The 22,500-nt window shown below is 45.4% G+C and overlaps 5 protein-coding genes across 8 annotated transcripts in view; 4 read left to right on the top strand and 1 right to left on the bottom strand.

Annotated features, from left to right (window-relative positions):
• Nucleotides 1-3,839, top strand: part of vav1 (vav guanine nucleotide exchange factor 1) — a 12,489-nt gene extending 8,650 nt beyond the window's left edge. Inside the window, exons 18-29 of one of the 4 annotated variants that reach the window (XR_014633297.1) lie at nt 214-315; nt 409-503; nt 659-681; nt 967-1,006; nt 1,497-1,633; nt 1,936-2,001; nt 2,233-2,264; nt 2,580-2,690; nt 2,834-2,921; nt 3,036-3,159; nt 3,284-3,421; nt 3,652-3,839. Coding sequence is in view for 1 of the 4 variants with exons in the window: in XM_084466129.1 (XP_084322255.1) it covers nt 214-315; nt 409-503; nt 659-681; nt 967-1,006; nt 1,497-1,633; nt 1,936-2,001; nt 2,233-2,264; nt 2,580-2,690; nt 2,834-2,921; nt 3,036-3,159; nt 3,270-3,421; nt 3,652-3,705 (1,024 nt within the window). In the remaining 3 variants the exon portion in view is untranslated. Of the gene's footprint in view, nt 1-213; nt 316-408; nt 504-658; nt 682-966; nt 1,007-1,496; nt 1,634-1,935; nt 2,002-2,232; nt 2,265-2,579; nt 2,691-2,833; nt 2,922-3,035; nt 3,160-3,269; nt 3,422-3,651 lie in introns of those variants that run through there. The other 3 variants (XM_084466129.1, XR_014633298.1, XR_014633299.1) reach the window with 3 other exon arrangements.
• Nucleotides 3,840-3,985: 146 nt separating this feature from the next.
• ubl5 (ubiquitin like protein 5) lies at nt 3,986-5,424 on the bottom strand. Its single transcript, XM_084466130.1, has 5 exons — nt 5,354-5,424; nt 4,968-5,051; nt 4,653-4,736; nt 4,466-4,503; nt 3,986-4,348 (listed from the first exon to the last, which is right to left on the bottom strand). Exons 2-5 carry the CDS (start codon nt 5,021-5,023, stop codon nt 4,305-4,307), a joined length of 222 nt encoding a protein of 73 aa, XP_084322256.1. The 5' UTR covers nt 5,024-5,051; nt 5,354-5,424; the 3' UTR covers nt 3,986-4,304.
• A 152-nt stretch (nt 5,425-5,576) lies between these two features.
• pin1 (peptidylprolyl cis/trans isomerase, NIMA-interacting 1) lies at nt 5,577-8,159 on the top strand. Its single transcript, XM_084465155.1, has 5 exons — nt 5,577-5,716; nt 6,136-6,221; nt 6,321-6,429; nt 6,522-6,632; nt 7,489-8,159. Exons 1-5 carry the CDS (start codon nt 5,659-5,661, stop codon nt 7,596-7,598), a joined length of 474 nt encoding a protein of 157 aa, XP_084321281.1. The 5' UTR covers nt 5,577-5,658; the 3' UTR covers nt 7,599-8,159.
• Nucleotides 8,160-9,146: 987 nt separating this feature from the next.
• On the top strand, nt 9,147-18,781 carry vap (vascular associated protein). The gene is made up of 10 exons (XM_084466157.1): nt 9,147-9,285; nt 10,281-12,650; nt 13,089-13,177; nt 13,363-13,421; nt 13,571-13,734; nt 14,862-15,027; nt 15,360-15,551; nt 16,893-17,114; nt 18,329-18,488; nt 18,627-18,781. Exons 1-10 carry the CDS (start codon nt 9,252-9,254, stop codon nt 18,699-18,701), a joined length of 3,531 nt encoding a protein of 1,176 aa, XP_084322283.1. The 5' UTR covers nt 9,147-9,251; the 3' UTR covers nt 18,702-18,781.
• Nucleotides 18,782-22,139: 3,358 nt separating this feature from the next.
• The window catches only part of actb1 (actin, beta 1), a 3,326-nt gene continuing 2,965 nt past the window's right edge, over nt 22,140-22,500 (top strand). Inside the window, exon 1 of the mRNA XM_084465911.1 lies at nt 22,140-22,227. The gene's annotated coding sequence lies outside the window, so the exon portion shown is untranslated. The remainder of the gene's footprint in view (nt 22,228-22,500) is intronic.

Here is a 22,500-nt window from a genome sequence, read left to right on the forward strand (position 1 = left end):
GGCCAAGGACTAAAGCAAGGTTTGCCAAAGATAGCAAGGATAAGACACTACACAACACTAATGTACTATTTTTAAGTGCCAGTATACGTATACACACGCATCGCTGAAAACGTATGCACGTGATGCACATTTGTGCACAATATGTAGTGTGACACATGTACACATGACACAGTGCTCTGCAGACTTTAATAGGACCTGATGTACTTGATGTAGGTCCAACATGTGTCCAGAGAACTCCACAGCAAACAACCACGACTTCCAGATGCACTGCTTTGAAGAAACAGCGTCTTGCAACGCCTGCTTAATGCTACTGAGGTACCATTTCCATTTCATGTTTAAAGTGTAGTTCAACGTTTAAGCCTCACTCCAATAATACTCAATACTCAATTCCCCAATCTACCCTCATAGAGGGATATTCTTCCAGGGGTATTGCTGCAGCCACTGCAAAATGGCGGCTCACAAAGAATGCCTAGGCAGAGTGCCCGTCTGTGGGCGTAGAACAGGTACGGTCTATGATGTGTGTGTGTGTGTGTGTGTGTGTGTGTGGGGGGGGGGGGGTGCGTGGGTGCATGGGTGCATGATACCACATTTCTGAATGTGGTATCAAACATGGCTACAGTTGGCATACGATCTTACCAGTGTCTCTCCACTATACTAGATCCTGCAGTTTCCACACGGAAGGTAAGGTTCTCACTACCTGTGTGTGTGTGTTTGTGTATGTGTGTGTGTTTGAGCGTATGTTCGTGCATGTGTGTGTGAGAGCGCAAGTGCGTGTGCGTGTGTGTGTGCGTGTGTGTGTGTGTGTGTGTGTGTGTGTGTGTGTGTGTGTGTGTGTGTGTATGTTTATGAATATTGCTACAAAAACACTGGAATGATCTTCCCCGTCTGCACTGGATGTGTGTGGGTATTCTGTCTGTTCCTGAAATACTTATGGAAAACTGACGTTGTTTATATGTGCACCCCTAGAAGACACAGAGGACCTCCCCTAACGCACACGTGAACATGGGTGAGCCGCCTACATGTCAATGCACTAGCCATCTGGCATAAGGTCTTGCTTATCAATCCTTATACCACGGTCTACTTGGATACTTGATGCTGATTAGTCAACTATGTAATAATAAGCTCAAAGCATGGAGCTATTAATTACAATTAATTCAACCGATGAGGTTGATGAAAAAAACAGTAAGGTTACAGATGAAAGTAACATTTGAACATTGGTAACTGTGGTATAAATGGAATTCACTGTGGTGTTCCGTTATCGGAAAATAACAGGAACGGAAATTATTGCAAAATAACTGGCGTATCCAACATCGTCAAACATTATTTTCCAACAACAGGAGGTCGTGGTTTATGCCTAACATAACAACTATATAAAACTGATGATTCAGTGTAGTAATATTCAGCTTCAGATCCACATGGGGTCAAAAGGGTATTCATTGATTTATTCACTGATGCATTGTTTTATGTTCTCTGGAAACGTCACAAACTCTCCTCAGGACTTCCTAAAGTGGAGGTCCTCCACGATTATTACGGTGTGCCACCAGCCCCCGCGGGTTTCGGCCAACCACTTCAGCTCTCCAGGGGGGATGTGCTTGAGCTGAAAACGGCTGATGTGGACTTTACTTGGTGGGAGGTAAAGCCCTACTGCGAACCATTCAGTCTGTATAGCTACACTGTGTATTTACATCACATGTATCGCCCGGTAACCCAAAAAACATGTGTTTGGTCCATCGCAGCACATGATACAGTGTTTTCTATTGACATTATATGCTTATCTCTGTTTTTGTGTTTGATATTACATCGCGCAAGTCATCCATACTAATGAATAATAGTAATAGTCACATAGGCCTGTGCTTATTTGTATCACAAGGTTATCTGCAAATTATACTGTATGCCGTATGATCCACCAATAATAGATGTCTTATTTATACTCAGGGAAGGAATGTGACCACTGGTCAAATGGGCTGGTTTCCAAGCAACAAGGTTCATCCTTTTTCTTGTGTGAGTACTTTTACAACTATTTCTTCTTAACCACCTTACGAAATGTCATATTTAACACCTTTGTCCTATCAATGGACTTTACATTAAAGGTGATGTGGGTAAGAGTTAAGAGCTATAATTTGAGTGTTATCTGTTAGGAATGTCATAGCCATTTGTCAGCTTTTCTGTATATTAATCAGATGTTTGCATTTTGTATGTAATGTATGTCATGTCGGTCTGTCATCTTTTTAGAGGCCCACACCAAAACTGACAGGCTTTCCCTGGTGAGTATTATTATATAATAATAATAATCATAATAATAGTTGTAACATGTGATGAATAGTGTGGTATCAATCCGCTAATACACAATTTAGCTAAGACAATAGTGCTACTCACTGAATTAAAACCACATTCTAATAAATACTATGACATAGCCTGCTGCGTTCTTGCTCTCTGCTTATCATTGAGTTTGGATATATTTTAGGAAAATATAGGATATTAAAGTATGACGTCAAAATTGTTAGTCACAGAAAATAAAAAGGTTCTCTAAGCTTGGACTTTAAAGACAAAATACACCTCAAGTGTGATTCTACTTCCAGGTTTGCGGGGAACTTGGATCGCAATGCGGCAAAAACCCTGTTGAGCTCTCGTTCCAACGGGACCTTTCTCGTCCGACAAAAGGACGCCGGAGAGTTCGCCATCAGCATCAAGTGAGCCACCAGCCACGCATCTACTGTGTAGGAACGATAGGCGCTGTGAAAGATCAGCCACACAATGAGCGGCGTTCACGATAGCCCTTGATATCGCCCTCCTCACATGGTCCTCTTTGTCTCTCTCCTTTCTTCAACAACAGGTTCGACCCTGAAATACGGCACATCAAAATCACTTCCTTGGAAGGCCTGTTCCGAATCAATGATCGAAAGGCCTTCAAGGGTTTGGTAGTAAGTCATTCCACTCTAGTAACAATTTGTGACAGAATGATATTCCTACCCACTGAAAAGTCATAATGATTTTTATAAATGTACCCTTCTTTATTTTCTTACTTTCTTTGTTAGGAAATGATTCAATTTTATGAGCAGAACTCTTTAATTGAATGCTTCAGAGACTTGGACACCACACTTGAAACGCCCTACAAACAAGCTGAACCCACCAGCCCAGAGAATACCCCACCTTTACCAGGTAGGCCATATTACCCCTCCCCCCACACACACACACACACACACATCCCCGCACACACCCATTCTTTACTGCACTGGAGCTGACAGACAGCGTTGTATGGCGTTTGACAGGTGTCGGCAACCAGCCAACAGGTATGGTCAGAGCCAGGTATGACTTCTCAGCCAGGGACCGGAAGGAGCTGTCGCTGCGCGAGGGAGACACCATCAAAATCATCTCCAAGAAGGGCCCCAGTGGCTGGTGGAAAGGGGAGGTGTACGGACGGGTGAGATACGATTTGCATCCATATACAATACACAATTGACAATACACAATTTACTACCTGCCCCTTAATGTCATTAAGGGTCAGGGGTTTGGCATCTGTTCAAGGATGGACATTGGGGATTCAACCCATAACCTTCCTTCGAGGAGTCAAACACCTGAGCCACTACGCTTTCCTGTACTCTATGACAAAAGCTCAAAAGAAATGTCCCTCACACCCTGCTCTCTTCCCAGGTGGGGCTTTTCCCAGCCAATTATGTGGATGAAGACCACTCGGACTACTGCTGATGTCATCCCGGATGACCATGCACGTGTGAAGGCGGTGTTTTGAGTGTATGTGTAAAAGTTCCCAATGCTTCCTGGAGCTATGAATACAGCTACTGTCATTTGGTGTGCATCAGAATAAAGATAAATTGACTTACTCCTAATTGTGATCTTTGGAAGTATCTTCATCTGATAAACCAGGATTGATAATTATGGTTTTAGCAATATGTGATTGCCTAAAGATGATCAAAAGTTTTGAGAAGCAAAACATTTGAAAAAGAAATATAGGCCAGACCCAAGGATATACAAATAATCAATTTATTCCAAACAATATGAATATCACTGTCCCAAAATCAAAAACCTTGTCACACGGTAAGAATATCCGTCTTTAAAATCATCATGATCCATTGCTTTCCATCACGGAGCTTTGAATGTCAATCACACTGATGTAGTTTGTCAGTATGGCTATTCTTTTTACACCACTTGATACAAGATGACACATGATATTAAATGCGTATTTGCCAATCAGATCAGACTGTATGTGAGTGTCTGCGTATGCGTCCATGTTGTGTAAACAAAGTTCCAGTTGGTCATGCAGCATCGTCTGGTGGTCCGTCCACGTACTACTGGTAGTACAACTCTAGATTCATGCCATCATGGATTTCATCTGCAGAGACCATTGTTAAGTGCAACAGTGGAAGTGGAATTAAATAAAAAGCATAGCTGATTCTAAATAAAAGTATCATTGTGCCAAATGATCTTAAAATAAGGGCTTAAAGGATACAGTCTCCCAGCGAAACGTGGTCCTTGAATATGGTATACCTGGGAAGAAAGCGTTAACTTATAAATACAGTTGCATTCAAAGTTATGTACAAACCAAAAGGGTTTAGGTACAGAAAACTCTGATACATATGCGCAGACGACTATTCAAATAATATAAAGACACCGTTAATAACAGCAAAGCAGCTTACCATTTCTTCAAGACGATCTTGTCCCACCTAGTTCCTGTCTGGGCAGCAATAAGTTTCTTCAGATCTCCAATGGTATCTTCAGAGCTAAGTGCAATAAGGTTAGGGAATATATGCATCGTAATAATATGTATTAAAATTAAGCTGAATATGGCGGAATAATGTCACTTATGAACAGACAGGAAACTGTGACGAGTACTGTGTAATTATACATGCTGTATCATTGTTCTGATATTAAAATTCAACAATTAAATACATTTAAACAATTAAAAAGCAATACCAAACCTTCGTATATGGGAAATGATACTCAAAGGATACTTGCACTTTACCCGGACTTTTTTCCCAAGGCGATCGTTGCAAACCACCTCAATCATCTTGATGTGATGTTCTGACTGTTTCGATCTATGACGAAGTAGTTCAGAACATTTAGTATGAAGAATTATCCAGTTACCTTCCTACCAGAGCATGGGGTGTCTGCGTTATTTAAATACAGCTTCGCCACTTTCAGATTGACTATTTAATGGTAAGGAGTGCGTCCAAATTTTGACAATTAATGGACTATGTAGTTAGTTAGCTTTAGCTGAGGTCTTTCTATAAGACCATGATACATAGACTACCCCTCTAAATGTGTTATTAATAAAGACACATGGGGTTAGAACCGCATGCAGTTTATGAAAGTATACTGTTATCTGTCCATTAATTACCGTCTAAATATTCTCCGTTCGACTGGAGTTCAGAAAATGCCTCTTTGTTGCTGCCGTAAATCGTTCTAGTGCAGTCTCGTGTATGTGTTGCAAGCTACACCAATGAGATGGCTGAAATATTTGATTGGCGTGTCTGAATCCAACGGTGATTGGTTAACATTTCAGGAATGGGCGGTAAATAATCAGAAAACAAATTTTGCCGTAAAGTGTTTGTAATTGACGTATATGCTGAAATTGTTCTCTGCCACACACAACCCAGTACATTGAACTATACATTTTAAACGGATTAGTACTGAACATTTAAAATGGCAGACGACGAGAAGTTACCATCCGGATGGGAGAAAAGGATGAGCCGCAATTCAGGTACTCAAAAATAAATAAGTGGCGCCAACCATACTAGCTAGCTAGCTTCATGGAAATGAACAGGATGTAGCGTCCAGGCTAGGATGGCGAGCTAGTTGGGATGTGTAACATCATGGTTTGCTGCATTGAAGCGATCAATTGCAAAGCAGCTGCATCAATAATCAAATCTACGATTATGTTTTGTTTCGTCGTAGCGCGGCTTTACCCCTTACATTCTCGATCCGGTTTTATATTAGCAGAGATTATCACATGACGTCATTTCAGTGTTATTACTTAATCCTGGCAAACCACCTAACGTGACACGGGAACAAGATCAAAGCCGTTTAAACGTGTGCATGAAAACGAAATCGTTAGATTTTCTTATTCCTCCAAAATGTCTTTGCCAAATCGTTGTGATTGTTTCCCCATAACTCTTCCAGGCAGAGTATATTATTTTAACCATATTACCAATGCAAGCCAATGGGAGCGGCCAGCAGGCGGAGATGGTAATGGCGAGCCAGATAAGGTAAACACTACAGTGAATGTGTTATTCTACCGTGTCCATGCACCGATTGGTGGTGGTTGGCAATTCTTTATTCTCACCTATGTCCGTCATTCATTCTAGGTACGTTGCTCTCACCTGCTGGTTAAGCACAGCCAATCACGTCGTCCATCCTCCTGGCGAGATGATAACATCACACGCTCTAAAGACCAGGCATTGGATCTCATTCAGAGTACGTCCGGCAAGTCGGTTGATCAAGAGTGTGTATACATGTACAATATAGATGTTCCAGTGGTGTTCCAACCACTCTGTCTCTACCTGCAGAATACATAGAGCAGATCAAGTCTGGTGATGAGGAGTTTGAGGCCCTTGCCTCCCAGTTCAGTGACTGCAGCTCCGCCAAGAACAGTGGAGACTTGGGACTCTTTGGAAGAGGTATATACAAACCATCTTCACCATTGAGATGTGTGCATATGTATCGAATAAAGTCTGAATGTTTGACTGTTCAACTAGCTCAGAACTTAAAGGCATATGCCTAGATATCTGTACATTGGAGTTTCCCAGATTCCAAAATGTTGAATCCCAAATTCATTATTAATCATTGTGCCATCAGAAGGCGAGGTGGTTTGGTTATTATTTGCTTTCCAGTAGCCACTTCCACTGACTTGCAAAGTTACTGTAGCCTAGCTCCCGGCTGTGTGAGAGGAATACACTTTGAGTTACTTTCAAAGATTTCCAAAACAAGATTGCAGTCTGTCAACTAACACACAGACAATTCGGCAGTATGTTCAGTGCTGTGATGTGATTATTAGGCTACCTGTGATACACAGCTGACAGGTGACCCTCCGCGTAGACCACCCAGCCAGCAGCTGATACAGTAATTGCCTGTTCCAGGTCGCCGTATATTCGCCTCAAATGAACAGGAGCTAGGCTACTGGAAGCACGTCTATCTCAGCAGATCCCTTTAAAATGACCTGGGCATATAGGCAATACTCATGATAATGATTTAAATAATGTTATCAATAACGCAGGTCCTATGATATATTCTACAAATAAAAATAGCTGGCCAGCCAGTACCTCATTTGTTTCCATGAATCTTGCTATCGACACTCAGGTCCAGCTGAGCTGCGCTAGTGTCCATCACACAGTTGCACAGCCGGTTAGAGTGGACAGTACACTGTCATTAAGCTTTTTGAATTCTGAGTCGCCTTCTCACTGGGCGGGGCTGGGCTCAATCATACACGTCGCAACTTTAACGCATAACATTAACAGACCTCTTTTTGCGTTGCAGGACAAATGCAGAAGCCTTTTGAGGACGCTTCCTTTGCTCTCAAAGTGGGAGACATGAGTGGCCCTGTGTTCACCGACTCTGGCGTGCACATCATCCTTCGCACCGGCTGAAAAAAAAAGCCACGCCCCCCTCCCTCACAAACACACGCATACGATAACACAAACAGATGTACACAATCCTGCCCACTCGGCCCCCCATAGTTCCCGTATCCTGTATGCCGTGTCTTAACGATACAACCTAAATGATGATGAGAAAAGCTTGTACTCTGCATTACATTATTTTTAAAGTTGGACCACTGTAATGGCGTGTGACAAGCTTTGAATGTCAATGAACACGAGGGCAGAATTACAGATAGAGTCTATGGCTTCATTTTTTTTCCCGCCCAAAATAAAAATGCCTGCGACCCTTTGAAGGGACCACTCCCCGAAACAAACTTGTCAACTGCAGGCTCACATGATATTTAAAGTGAAACATGTGGGGATAGTTGCATGTGCGTTCATTAAGTCTGTTCATTTATTCTGTTTCATGCACTTCCAAGTTCTCTCAACCCCCTTCCCAGCATGAATCCATGCGCCAAAATGGTTATTATATAAGTCCTGTGCTTGTGGGGAGGAAAATTTGACTAGCTAAAAAGCTCCTGAAAAATAAATGAAGCACGGAATGAATGGCAACCCTGTTACACGCTGTTGTGATTATTTTGACCTGATGGTCACAACGACGACTACAACAAGCCAAGGGTTCAAATTGAACACCAAGCTAGTCTAGATTTATTATGTAGTGGTTTGTTTCAATACTTTAATGCCACAGTGTGGGAAGTCATTGTGCCCAAGGAAACTACTGACATTTATTTTGGCATAATCTGACAAGTACTGTTCAAGTAAGTAATGTTTGTTTAGATTTGTCATTAAAAGGGTCTTGTTTTGTAATTTGTGTTGTATTTGGGTGATTTTACATTTGAAAAAGAAATGCACATTCACAAACATGTTTATTAATATATATATAGGCCTATTTATGTATGTACATATATAATATATATGTATGACCAGTGTGTGTGTGTGTATATATATATATATATATATATATATATACACACACACACACACACACACACACTGTCCCTATTGTCTCAAATGTTTCCCTGTGTTATACTCCATCTGTCCTGGTAATCTGGTGTCCTGGCAAATCCAAGTGTCTCCTCATATGTTCAAATCCAGACTCCCTAAAGATGAAAGGCACTGCTCATTAAGTAAAAGCCGTAATATTTAGTGCAACCCTTTTCATGTCCTACAGAGTGGTCTAATGACATCCTTCTCAGACCTTGTGTCCGCTCTGTAAAAGAGGAACCCTGCAGAGTAAAAACCAACCCTGCAGTGAGACAAGATTCCTCCTACTTCGTTTTGTTTTTTCTTGTAGGCGAAAACCGCATTTACTAGAAAATGCGGTCCCAGACTCCTCGAGAACCACCGAACTAACGGGATCGTCCCGGGAACGTGAAATGACCACCCATCACCTCCCAATATCTTGTTATTTTCCTTTAAACGACACGTGCGTCTGTTTAAGTTGCGGGAGCTGCTGACAGCTACAATATTTCCGTTAGTAGGAAATGATGGAGAGGGAAAGTTCCTGACGCCTCTCATTTTCGGGAACAGTCTGGGTCGTTGTCTTATGCGTACTGCCGCTGTTCGCGTCTTTCTGCAAGGATTTATACTGTATGGATTTGGGATTTTTCGTGGTTCTGACACTGAGATGTCTCGGGATTGGAAATGCAGCTCCACGCATTTATATTGCTCCTTATGGGTAAGAAAACAACGTGTTGCTGGTCGTGTATGATCGAAAAAACCTTTCTGAATAGTTGACTCTGTTGTAAATGCACGTCATGTCATTTTCTTTGGAGCATCCAAGTAATATAGGTCTATAGGCTACATTCTGTTATGCAAATCCAGTTTAAGGGTTAGGTATGTTACGCTTTTGTATCGTTATACCGCAGCCAACTATGAACCTATTGTCACTGTAGTCTATTTCTAACTTTCATTCCACTCAACATCAAAGAACATAACACCCACTATACTGTAGTATCAGCCCCAAGTAGATTGATGGATATGTCAACTGATAAAATAATGCCATAATAACACTTGAAGATTGAACCAGCCTGCTGCAGAAGTAAAGACGCGTTGTTTCTCCTGCTCGTTTTTGTCAGAGGGTGACACAATTATCTAGTTACGTTATTCAATCACTAAGACCTTCAGTGTTCAATTGCTCACTGCCTGATCACGAGTATTTCCTCGTATTGGTACATGGTGTTTAGTGGTGACAGATGTTATTCTAATTTAGTAGTAAAATTGTGTTAACACATAGTGGCTTTTGAGGACTAACAATGGCATGGATTCAGCTCCTTCGAGCCACAAGTATTCATCATTTCTCTGCTGTTGTCACCATCTATAATAAAAGTATAATGGTTTGCTGTTCTGTAGGACACCATAGCAATGTGGTGTGGAAACTTTGTACACATCTACTGTGGAAGATTGGGGTTAGACTGTTGTCCTTTCCCAACCAAACCTTAAAGCTTTGAGTTGCACATATTACTATTGTGTGTGTGTGTGTGTGTGTGTGTGTGTGTGTGTGTGTGTGTGTGTGTGTGTGTGTGTGTGTGTGTGTGTGTGTGTGTGTGTGTGTGTGTGTGTGTGTGTGTGTGTGTGTGTGTGTGTGTGTGTGTGTGTGTGTGAGAGACTGTTTTATTTCCACGTCCCTCACCCTGTCTCTCTCACTTTTTGTTTTTGTTCCTGGGGATCCAGTTCAGGAAGTTGTGACAAATTCCAACACCCCCAGCCTGGACTCAACCCAACCCTTTTCCACCACCGTCACTTCGACCTCCACCTCCTCCACCACCACCACCACCGGCACCGTCACCTCCGCCACTGCGACTCCGTTTAAGACGGGCCCCTCCGTCACGAGTGCACCCCAGGGTGGGGTGCTGGGGTGGGCCGACGGGGGCCAAGGTCAGCCAATGTCTTCTTCAGAGGCCGGGAGGGGCACCGCCACGTGGGCCGCTCTGACTACCCCCCTCCGGGACCCGGGTCGCTGGCCCCCCGGTCCCGGGGGAGCAGGCATAACCCTGGCTGGGACGGCCGACGGAGCCGCCCGGCCTCTTCCTCAGGAAGGAGCGGACAATGGAGCGGATGTGTCTGGAGCTGCTCTCATCGCCGGCCGTGACGGCCGCGGCTTTTCCACGGCGGACGCGCGACAACAACGCGGGCTCTCACACCCCGCCACGCCAGCCGGCGGCGAGGCCACGTCGTCGTCCTCCTCCTCCTCACCTGGAACAGTTGCCGCGGAAACAGCCGTTCCGTTCAGCACACTGCGCGGCGATGCTGCTCTCCCCCCCGCCCCCGCAGACGGGGGGGAGGCGGTGCCAGCCGCCGCGACGGTTCCTGTTGCCGCCGCCGCCGCACACACTGGGGTGCTTGTCGCGGACGTGCCCACGTCTGCAGTTATGCAGCTTGCCCCAGACAGCCGCACGGCCGCAGCATACCCGACACAAAGAGGCTCCTCTGGGCTCGACCGCGCTGCCCTGCCACCTCCCTCCCTGCCTCCACCGCCGCCACCACCACCACCACCACCACCACCACCACCAGCACCGACTTTAATAACCTCCCCAGCCAGACCGCGGGGGACTGGTACCACTGTAACTCAACGTGACGGGTCTTCGGAGGACAAGGGGAGCTACGGAGGGGGGGAGACTTTGGCATGGAGGAGTAACCAGCACAGACAGGCCACAGACAGACCACCTCCCGCTGGTTGGACTGTGTCAGCCTTGGCCGAGTCTTTAAATGAGCAGAGTGAATCTAATTTGAAAGATTTAAACTCCTCGGACACGCACAGTGCAACTGTTGCGCCGTCCCCCTCGAAAAGGCCAGACGGGGCTAATCAATCGTCAAACACAGACAGCTCTGAGCTGGACGGCTCCAGTCAAACGCTATCTTCTCTTTCACACGACGGACCAATGAACTCCTCTGCATATGTGGTTCCTGATATAACAGATGTATCCTCGGAAAACAAAAACGAGGACATGCTACACACCCTCTCTGCCAACCCTCACACTAAAACAACCGCCCCGCCTATCATAACACAACACAGCACAGACTTTGTGGAGGTCACTAGCCCGCACTTAACAACAAACACTTCAGCCCCCGACCAGCCCTTTCTCTTCTCTATCTCCTCGGACCAAACCAAAACCAACCACCCTCCCTCCTGGACAGCCACAGCTTCCCCAGACTCCTATGTGGTCTCCGGCACGGCAACGCCCTCTCAACGGGAACCACTTCCACACTCCACCACCACGAGCACATCCCTCGTAACCATGACAACCGCCGGCAGCAACGAAACCTCTAACGGAGAGGTGTTTCTGGGCGGGAACGACGACGGCGCGCAGACTCTGCGTCCCGGTGGGACGGCGGCACCTGCGGTCCCGAGCACACACACATCATCCCGACCTCATTCAGTGATAACAACGGTTGGGATGGATGGGAACGGACGCACAGATGTGTCGACAGACGGACACAGTGGTACGCCAGAGACGCCGGTACAAACAGTCGCGTCTGACCCTGACGCCACCGATCCCACCGATCGGGGCGCGGGTACCGTACCCTTGACGCACACAACCCTCGCCGGACACAGAACGACGTTAACGCACCCGTCCGCGCCTGCGCCAACGTCGGCGATGACGCGCGCGCGTGAGCCCTACCCGTCTCCCTCCTCCACTGCGGGAACGTCCCCTACGTATAACCGCGTCAGTGACCACAGCCGTCCCCCCCAGACCACCCGTCTCTCGGAGACACTCGCAGTCTCCGAGGCGGCGCCGGGAACGGAACCGAGAGGAGGAGGAGGAGGAGGAGGAGGAGGAGGAGAGCGCGACGGAGACCTCTTCTTCGTGACGTCAGCACCCCCCCGCCGACCGTCCGCTGCTCCCAGCCGCCCGGCCACACACACTCCCACAGGCGGAGCTCCAGAGCAGCCCTCCCCCCGGGCGCTTCCGGACCCCAGGCAGGAGCACCTCACGGCGGGTACGCCGTCCGTCTCGTCTGCCGAGCCCAGACGCCCGAACGTAACCACTGCCCAGCCGCCAAGGTTCTACATAGTACCTGACCAGCCGGCAGCTTTCAGAGGTACAGAATGGGGTGTGTGTGTGTGTGTGTCTGTAGGCGATCCGTCACTATGACGATGAATAAGTGCCTTCTGTCAAATAGGCAAAATAGTTTGACTTGCAGCCAAAAGTTTCTGGTTCCAGCTGTCGGCATATATCCCTGAGATGCCTAAGCTGTTCTTGTTCATTATAATGTATCTGACTGTAAGATTCTCGAGAGAGAGAGAGAGAGAGAGAGAGAGAGAGAGAGAGAGAGAGAGAGAGAGAGAGAGAGAGAGAGAGAGAGAGAGAGAGAGAGAGAGAGAGAGAGAGAGAGAGAGAGAGAGAGAGAGAGAGAGAGAGAGAGAGAGAGAGAGAGAGAGAGAGAGAGAGAGAGAGAGAGAGAGAGAGAGAGAGAGAGAGAGAGAGAGCATATACACACAATCCGCAAAAAAACCTATGCTTTGCTTGTTCACGGCAGTGGAGTCCATGGAGCTGCTGTTGCAGATCATCGTGGAGGAGTTCAACTCTGACGTTACCACTGACCCCGAAGGGGACATGGAGGCTTGGGTGGGGACACACACACACACACACACACACACACACACACACACACACACACACACACACACACACACACACACACACACACACACACACACACTTCACCCTTCTTTCCACTCCTAAATGCTGCAAGCTGACTTCATGTTTAATAGTAATGAGAAGACGTTTCTTTCTCTCTCTGGGTCCTGTAGATAGAGCCGTACCTGCTGAGAGCCCCAGGGTTCAGCAAGCTGCTGGGGGTCTGGAGCAGGTGAGATAAGGCTAAGAGAACTATAGATTGTAGAATATATATATATATATATATATATATATATATATAACAGCAGTTGGGATGGATATATATATATCTCTGAGAGAGTTGAATAGTAATCCATCCATTTGATTGGTGTTATATTCCAGAGGCCTTGTGGTGCAGAGTCTGGTGGAGTTTGAGACCCGGGGGGCCGTGGTGTGGCTGGGTAAGGGGGGCCCTGACTCCCTGCTAGAATGTACCGGACTGGCTCAGGCCCTCTGGGAGGGCCGGCGCTTCAGGGGCTCAAAGGTCACCAACATCACAGTGGGAGGTAAGCGTCTCTGATGGAAGCGGAATGGCCGGGGCCACGGAATCAGTGCGGCTCCGGAACGGAATTCAGTGTATATTCAATGTACACCACACACACATCACTACCCTTCGGAAGTTCTGCTCCACCATATATCACAAAGTCAAAAGAAGTGCATTTCCCACACGTGTCAGACGCAAGCAGATCCGTCAAAAATAGACAAAAAGGTGGAAACCACTGATTCCTATTGGGTAACTGTCATCAAATCGAGCCAATCACAAATCGCCTAGGCTCTCTCTAGGCTAACAGTTTTGGCGTAGGTGTGATACCTGGGCAAGGTGGGCCCTGACCCGTTGGTCTGCTGGGGATGAATTAAATCAACTAAAAGTGGGGGTTAGAGACAGTGATCTGTTGTTGGGCTGTCAGACAAAAGACGGGCTATTTGATGTTGGAGACAGACGACTGGCAGGGAGAAGGATGAGAACAGGATGAAGGTGAATACACATAAATGAACTAAAAGTGGGGGACAGCGGCGGGGGAGTGGCAGGGAGGGGCGTGAGGACGGGGAAGGGGGGGGAGAGAGCCCAGGCCTGTTGGTCTCTGGGACATGTGTTGTGGTGCTGAGACAAGGGAAGGAACATCTGATGCTAATCCCAACCACTCAGCTGCCATTAATTGCTTTAAGAACAAAAGCGGGCCAGAGGCAGACGTCTGGAAGAGAGGAGGATAAGAGCAGATAAAGGTGAAACATATTTATCAACTAAAACCTGGGGGTCAGAGAAAGGGATCCGGCAGGTTTGTAAGGGGAGGGTAAAGGTGTCTTCAACTAACAGTGGGGGGGTCAGAGGCAGCGAGGTGGAAAACAGCTTGAGCAACTGTCTAATGAGTAATACAATCCTCAACACGGTGACTCACAATAAAGGTGATTAGTCAGACATTGCCCTGTGTGCAGTGTTGTTAACTCCTGCTGCGTTGAAACAAGCCATTCAGGGTTTTTTCCAACATCTGGTCAAAAATAACCAAACCATTGTTTCGGTGTGACTCTCTGAGACGATCCAGATCAGAGGCTAGTGTCTGTTGCAGTCCTCACAAGGACTGCAACAGTGCAGTGCACACCGTCTCACACATGCGTGGGTCTCTCTCCCGGTCAGGGCTCCAGGGGCCTGTGTGTGACTGGCTGCTGCAGTGCCCCGCCGGCTTCCACTGCGTGTCCCGGCCCGGAGGAGGGAACCACAGTTGCTCCTCGGTCTGCAACCTAGACTACTGCCACCACCACGGGATCTGCACCCACCATCCAGGCCAGCTCCCAGTCTGCCGGTGAGGGTACATGTGTGTGTGTGTGTGTGTGTATGTATATATATATGACTCACGCATGTGCACACACACACACACGCGTTCTGGTGGGTCCGCAAACACAAACCACACACACACACGCATATACACCAACACACAAACAGACACATTGCAGTCGTTCACCGTGGACAAAGACACACACACACACACACACTCTGGTCTGGCCATTCAACCACAAACCACACTCTCACAAACAGGCGCACACATTCTTGTCGGTTTGACTCGTCTCCACACATAGAACTAAAAAGTCGTGTGTTGTGTGTGTGTGTGTGTTGTGTGTGTGTGTGTGTAAACAGTTGTCTTGCAGGAGATCACTTCTGGTTCATGGGTCAGCGGTGTGACGTCCGCATGACGCGAGCGCGGCTGGTGGGGGCGTGTCTCGCCGTCCTGCTGGTCATGCTGACCCTCGTGGCCGTCCTGGCCCTGGTGGCGGTGAGGCGCTACCGAGCCATGCTGATCCAGGCCAAAGTCAACCAGACCCGGAGCAGGTACACACACACACACACACCCACACCCACACCCACACCCACACCCACACTCACTCTCACTCTCACTCTCACTCTCACTCTCACACACACATACACACACACCTTTCTGAATGGTTGACTTTGTTGTAAATTGATGTAATGTCCTTTTCGAGTGAGCTTGTTGTCGAGTTCCTGTAACGGAAGTAATATACAGAGAAATATGTGAGCGCCTCCGACACGCTTATACTGTGGTGAGCTGGTGGCTGCTGCTGCTGCGTCTGGATTACTGGGTAGTCTCAAATAAGACCAGTGGCATAAACACAAAAGACACGCTGATGCAAACATTGGTTCTTCTAAACATAGGCAGTGTTTCCAAAAAGGTGTTTCTGTCAACGTAATGCTCAGTGTAGTCGTCGTAGCTGGAAATTGAGATGGTCCTGAGGACCTGGATTAGAAGTGACTCAAATCTGAAATGCTTTGACATTTCGATTTACAGAAGGGGAACTATTGGACTGGCTTCATGAGGTCAAGGAAAGATGTGGAGGAAAATCCGACAGCACTAGGTCAAGTCATTATGGGGGATGTTATGGACAGGGCTCTGCCTGGTGAAACTACAATGTTCCAGAGATGGACTACTGAAAGCAGCGCATTTTAAGGCTCATTCATACTTTATTGCTACAGGGGGAATTTACATAAAAACAAAAGGAATATAGGCTACCAGTCACAAAAGAGTTCACGTTGGTAATGGTTGCTCACACGCACACTCGTGTCTACTCATGCTTATGGACATGGATCCCAATTAATATGATTGTATTAAAATAATTGTCTGTCATGTTGATCGTTTGCTTTCCTGAATGGACTAATGGTGCGTTGTTTCAAAAAATGGAATACTGCCGCAAGGAATTGTGGGATGGCGTTATCTCCTTTCCTTTCGTAAAGGAGGGTCCAGGGCAACTTATAAGAGCTAAAAGAGATATCATTTCAGTCAGACTGATCATTTAAGTCAGTTAGGAACCTTCCTAAGCAAAAAAGAATATTATCTGACCGAAGCCCCTGACTACATGTTGCAACACTTGTAATTACAATAACCGCCACAAGATGTCACTGTAATGCTCCATCTCTTACCGAGATGGGGGGTAACCAAATCGGATATTGTGAAAAGTAAGTAATTCCAAAAACATGCAAGACCAATAATTTCAGTGATGATTGCTAAGTTTTGGACATTACAATAATATATAGCTACATAATAATACATACAGGTAATAAAGTAATGCATACATAAACAAAAATAATATATATTGTGTATTTCCAATGTATGCGTGTGTTTATGAATGCCGGTGTTTATGAATGTGTGCACGCAAGCTATCGCAGGTTCAACCACTTTGACGAGCTTTCGGGTCGGTTCTGGCTACGGTCGGCGGCGGGTTCTGCCGATTCGCTGGACAACCGCGGCTTCACGCGCTCCGACGAGTTACTACACATGCGGGCACTCGACCGCACCTGCTGTTACCACGACGACACCTTATCTCTGGCGTCCACCTGCCCCAGCAATGGAACGCGTATACACACTGTGTTCCCCCACAGGTATGCACACGCCCAGCCACTGCTACAACGCTCCTACCTCTGGTATTTAAAGGGCCCCTGGCCCTGTGCCAGCGGCAGATCTTCCACCTACCAGTTTCACAGAATGTGATCGGAGTAGTTGTGGTTGGTTTTTTTGAAGAAACTGACTCATTGGTTTCATATACTAATGCAAAGGCTGTGAAACGTTGTCAAAACCAACCTCACACTAACTTGAGCATGTTGGGAAGCCAACAGAAGTATCACTTTTGAGAAGCGTTTTTAGTCAGAAGTATAGCAGACTTTGTTTTACAGAGAATTTACTTTACACAGTTTAGTCACAAGATATCACAAAAATGTTCACCAGAGCTTTTTCGTGACCCCCAACAGAACCGTTTTCAACTGAAAAAAAGGTTCAAACTAACAAGGTTGTAATGTAGTATTTGTATTCATTCATCTTTGTACCTTGACACATATGCTTTATCGTCTAATATCTAATGTTCTGTTGTCTTTGTATGAAATGTGTGCGAATGTTTATTGTTGGGAATATTTGTCTGGCTGGGTATGTTTGTCACAGACAAACATACACAACAACAATACAGATTCAAACAATAGTAGCTGAGCACCAGAATACAGCTCTGTAGGGTCTAGCACAGTCAGGCATGGTCCGGAATCATCTCTTCATCCAACCTAAATAATGGATCAGCAAAACCATTAAGTCAGTCTGACCGCTGCGTGTTTACCAGTGGTTCCTAACCAGTGTTGTGACCCGGTGACCCTTGAGGAAAGGTTAGGTGTGCCGGGAAATTGGTTGGAATTTATATTCTTGGCACCGGTTGCAGAAATGAAACTGAGCTAGTCAAACATTAATTGAAACTAGTTCCTGTTTCATTACCATTTTTCTATTTAGAATTATGTTTACCGGTTATATGAAATAACTTAACAATTCGCTGTGTTCGAAAGGCTGCTAAAATTGCTCATAACATATCCTAATCATTCCTGTGTGTGTGTGTGTGTGTGTGTGTGTGTGTGTGTGTGTGTGTGTGTGTGTGTGTGTGTGTGTGTGTGTGTGTGTGTGTGTGTGTGTGTGTGTGTGTGTGTGTGTGTGTTTATGTGTTTCATACATTTCATTTCTGAGAATGTATTTTTGTTGCGTCCGTTTCCTGCTTGCTGATTTAACTGTGATCACACGGGTGTCTCTGGGTACGTAATCGTCCTGGTTTTCCCTCGGCGTGCAGCTCCCACTACGGTTGGAGAGGCAGTGAGATGAGCATGGTGGACTGTGTGTTGGACTCTGGGAAGGCCAGCGACCTGTCCGTCTGCAGTTGGCCCGTGGAACCCATCCACTGGACCCCGTTCCCACTGTTACAACAGCTGGCTTCACACAGGCCTACCACGGTGTGTGTGTGTGTGTGTGTTTGTGTGTGTGTGTGTGCAAATGTCTAGAGAGACAAATATTCTCAGAGATCCTTCTGGATGGTTGACTTGGATTATACTGTTAATATTTTCTTTTGTGTCACACTCCACACCATCCAGGTGAGGGCGTCAAGGACACGCTCTTATTGTGAAGGCATGGAGCTCGTCGACATGGGGAAGAGCTGGACAGCGTAATGTATTAAACCCATGGACCCAAGGACACGCACCATCCCAGACGCACAAATACAAAAGACCCGTCGTAACTGATATTCCAATATTAATAACTTTGATAATAAAATGATTGAAAAAAATATGTTGTTTTTGTTATTTTACAAAGTCTTGTTTTTTATAACAGATTCTTAACAAAAGATGACTCGTTCAGGGAAACCTTACTCCTCACAGCTCTTGAGTTACTGCTTGTCGCCTTTCATGGCTGCAAAGGCCATTGGTGAGTGAAAGTGGGTGTGTGTGAGGCAAAATATGACGTGGTTTGATTGGCTAAAAAAAGCTATATAAGTAAGGCAGTGTATTTTTATACACATCACATCCATTGAACATTCCTCAGGTGAAACTTCTCCCAGTGACGCAACAGAGTAAATAACAAAACAAATCCAGGCTAAAGAGAGGTAGTGATTGTTAGAAATTCATGCAAAACTAATTAAATGATACAAATCTTATCTAGTTTCTTTCCCTTCTTTTTTTACTTGTTTTTCCTGTTTGGACATTCTTTAAATATTAACAGAGCCATTTCAAATAACGGCACTGCCATTCGTTTACATACACACCCTTCATGTGACACGATTTGGCACGAAATAAAAGACAAAAACAGACGATTTGGCACGAAATAAAAGTCAAAAACAGACATAAAAGATCATCAGCAAAACGTGCAATCACAGACAAACATGGGACGGCTGTCAGGCAAAGGAATGGGATAGGAATAGGGGAGAGGTCTATCTAAAAGCGTTTGTATTTTCTCATAGCTACAAGGATATGCAAAGTCCACGCCTTCTTTCCCCTGTTTCTCAACTCTGTTTATGGAACTCAATTGGAAGGGATTGGTGGGGGGAGGGATCAACAGAGGGGCATTACACACAAGGCCAAAATCACACAGTCTTGCGGCCGCTGGTCCTGGTCATTGAGCAAGCGACTGTCAAACAGGAAATAGGATTAGAGAACGATCATCATGAAGTAAGGTGTGGCAATGAAAAACAAAGATAGGGCGAGAGAAAGGAGAAGGGGGTGGGTGTTGCAGTGGAGGTACCTGTATGCGTCTTCTTCCATATACGGTCTTTTTGCTCCAGTCAGAGCTGGAAACTGGTTCTCTCAGTTTTTCTGGCTCTCCATTTGAACAATGCAGGGAGGAAGTTTGTGTGTGTGTGTGTGTGTGCAAGTTTACACACACATTCACACTGCAAGGCACGATCAAAATGTTAATCATTCAGAATATTGAATAATTATGTGAGAGAAGTGTCCTTAGACCAGTTTTGCTCTTCTTTCAAGTTGTTGATAGTTCTTCATCAAGATTGGATTTTATGATAGGACTGGGACGTAGAAGAAGAATATAGTTTCAAACAACATCACAGTCCATCTGCCCTGAAAGACGAAGAGATTCATTCATTTCCTCTGATCGGTCACATGATCAGAGCTGAGCATTCTTCCCCCATGTGACCTACTCCAATATTTCCTTATATGGACGTCGTCCAAAGAATCTCTTAAAGAGGTGGCTGTCCACAGGCACGTTTCTGTGTGTGTGTGTGTGTGTGTGTGTGTGTGTGTGTGTGTGTGTGTGTGTGTGTGTGTGTGTGTGTGTGTGTGTGTGTGTGTGTGTGGTTGTGTGTGTGTGTGTGTGTGTGTGTGTGTGTGTGTGTGTGTGTGTGTATGAATGTTTTGGGAAAGCCTAAAATGATAATTCCCTGATTAGCTAGTTATTCCCATCTTTGTCATATTTCTACATGCTCTCATTCAACATATGTCAAGGAGATTGTGTGTTTGTGCGCGTGTGTGTTTGTGTGCATGGGTGTGTCTGCTTTTTTGTGTGTTTGATCCATTATGGTCACTTCCTGTGTGTGAGTGCTGTGTAAAGTGCACTTCCTGCCTCTCCTGGTAGGCTGGATCTATATTTCCTTATTTGGAACCCATACTACAGTGGGAACTCTCTTAGTAAGGTTATGGGCAAAGTCTACTGCCCTTATTGAGCCAAAACAGCCTCCTTACCCCACCCAGAAACCCATGTTCAAGGAATCATTGGGCTTCGTACAGGCTTACATCTGTCATTATCCTCCAAGTTAATGTTATGCTTGTACATGCATTGTAAATATATGCATTTCCCTCCATTTATACCACTTTGTATGTGACAAACCAACTCCCAACTTGTCAATTCAGGGTTTCAGCTGTGTATGTGCGATGGTGCAGGGGTACATGCACCTGCACTATGATATATTAAAAAGGTTTAAATGATTCTTGGTACCAATCTATGTGCTAATAATAAGACGAGTCACTTCCTGTTGCCAGTGACAGGTAGCGTGACACATGGCACACATAGAAAAATGTGCCTACAGATGCCAAGCTTTTCCCCTACACAAGCACCACAAATGAAAAAAAAAAACATTGTCACACCCAGTACAGCTGACTCACTGATTGAGGTCGAGGAAGGCAAGATTATACACAGAAGATGGCCAAGAGGTGGACAGTCTGACTAGTGATTACGGTAACCCATATCCCCCCCCCACCCCAGTGATTGCAATAACCTATCCCCCCCCCCCCCACACACACACACACACACACACACGCACACCCCACCCACCCACCGAGAGAGACAGGCTGATATGCACCAGTGATGTGTTAATGTGTTACCAGTTATCAAATTACTGATGTGTAATCCCTTTCTGGCTGACTCTGCCTATGGGTTCAAAGATGAGCCTGAAATTCTTTCAAAACACGCTGGCTCATTTCATGCAGGTCATTGACGTTGCCATGGATGTTGTCATCACATGTTAGGCTATAAACATTATAGTGTTTGTATTTTATTTGTCTCATAATCTCGTAAGTGATGGGTGACAAAAATATCGCTAGCATGGCAAACATTAAGATTAATTATTCATTCATTCGTTATAAAATGCAACACAGATTGCCAACACTGCGCAATACAATGCAATGCAAATGAGTGAACCTTGTATGTTACGGCAGTGAGTAGAGTGTCACATGACTCTTCACACTCTCCACGATTTCTGTTTCAAATTGAGTTGGATGATTCATTCTTACTGAGTATATATCAATTCATCAATTCTGTTATCAACATCTGACCACTAATAAATTCATTCGGAGTGAATCTGGAATTCAACGTCTTTTCCCGAAGCATAAATAATGATTTGGTGCACATTTCAAATTATTATCTATTATTATCTATTAAGTATAATATGTGAGGAAACACTGAAGAGCTTATCTTATATTTTGTATAGTCAGTGATCAGTAACATTTTCTATGGAGACGCTTTCCTCTTGTCACGACACAGACAATTTAAATGCGCCACACCTAGTGGACGCATCTGAACCAATCAGGAAGCGCTGTGGGTCAAGTTTGCCTTTTATGGAAAGGGGCTGCGGCAAGAGTTCCCATAAAACCCTGACAGCCACTCTTCATTGCAGTTCACTTGCGATCTTGCACTAACCGGCGATCTACTTTCTCACCGAGCAGCCAAGGCTATTAACTCAACCCAACACAGGTAAGAAATCCACATTGTTTTCCCTCGGAATCTCTTTAAGAGCCTTAAGCATTTCTTTTTCTCTATTTTTTTTCTATTAAGAATGGTTTCAACCGTTAGCCATCTGTACTTAACGGTTTCGACCGTTTAACTTCATCAGTCCAAGAAACCGTTAAGTCGTTCAGTGAACCGAAACCTTCGGTCGGTTTACTTTTACAGTTATTTAAAATGTAACAAAGTGCAGTTCTTACAATCCCGGGCATTGAGCTCATTGATGGGAAGGCGTGACTGGCC

This window comes from Micromesistius poutassou (genome assembly GCF_964030765.1).
Source record: "Micromesistius poutassou genome assembly, chromosome: 3".
NCBI classification, from domain to species: Eukaryota; Metazoa; Chordata; class Actinopteri; order Gadiformes; family Gadidae; genus Micromesistius; species Micromesistius poutassou.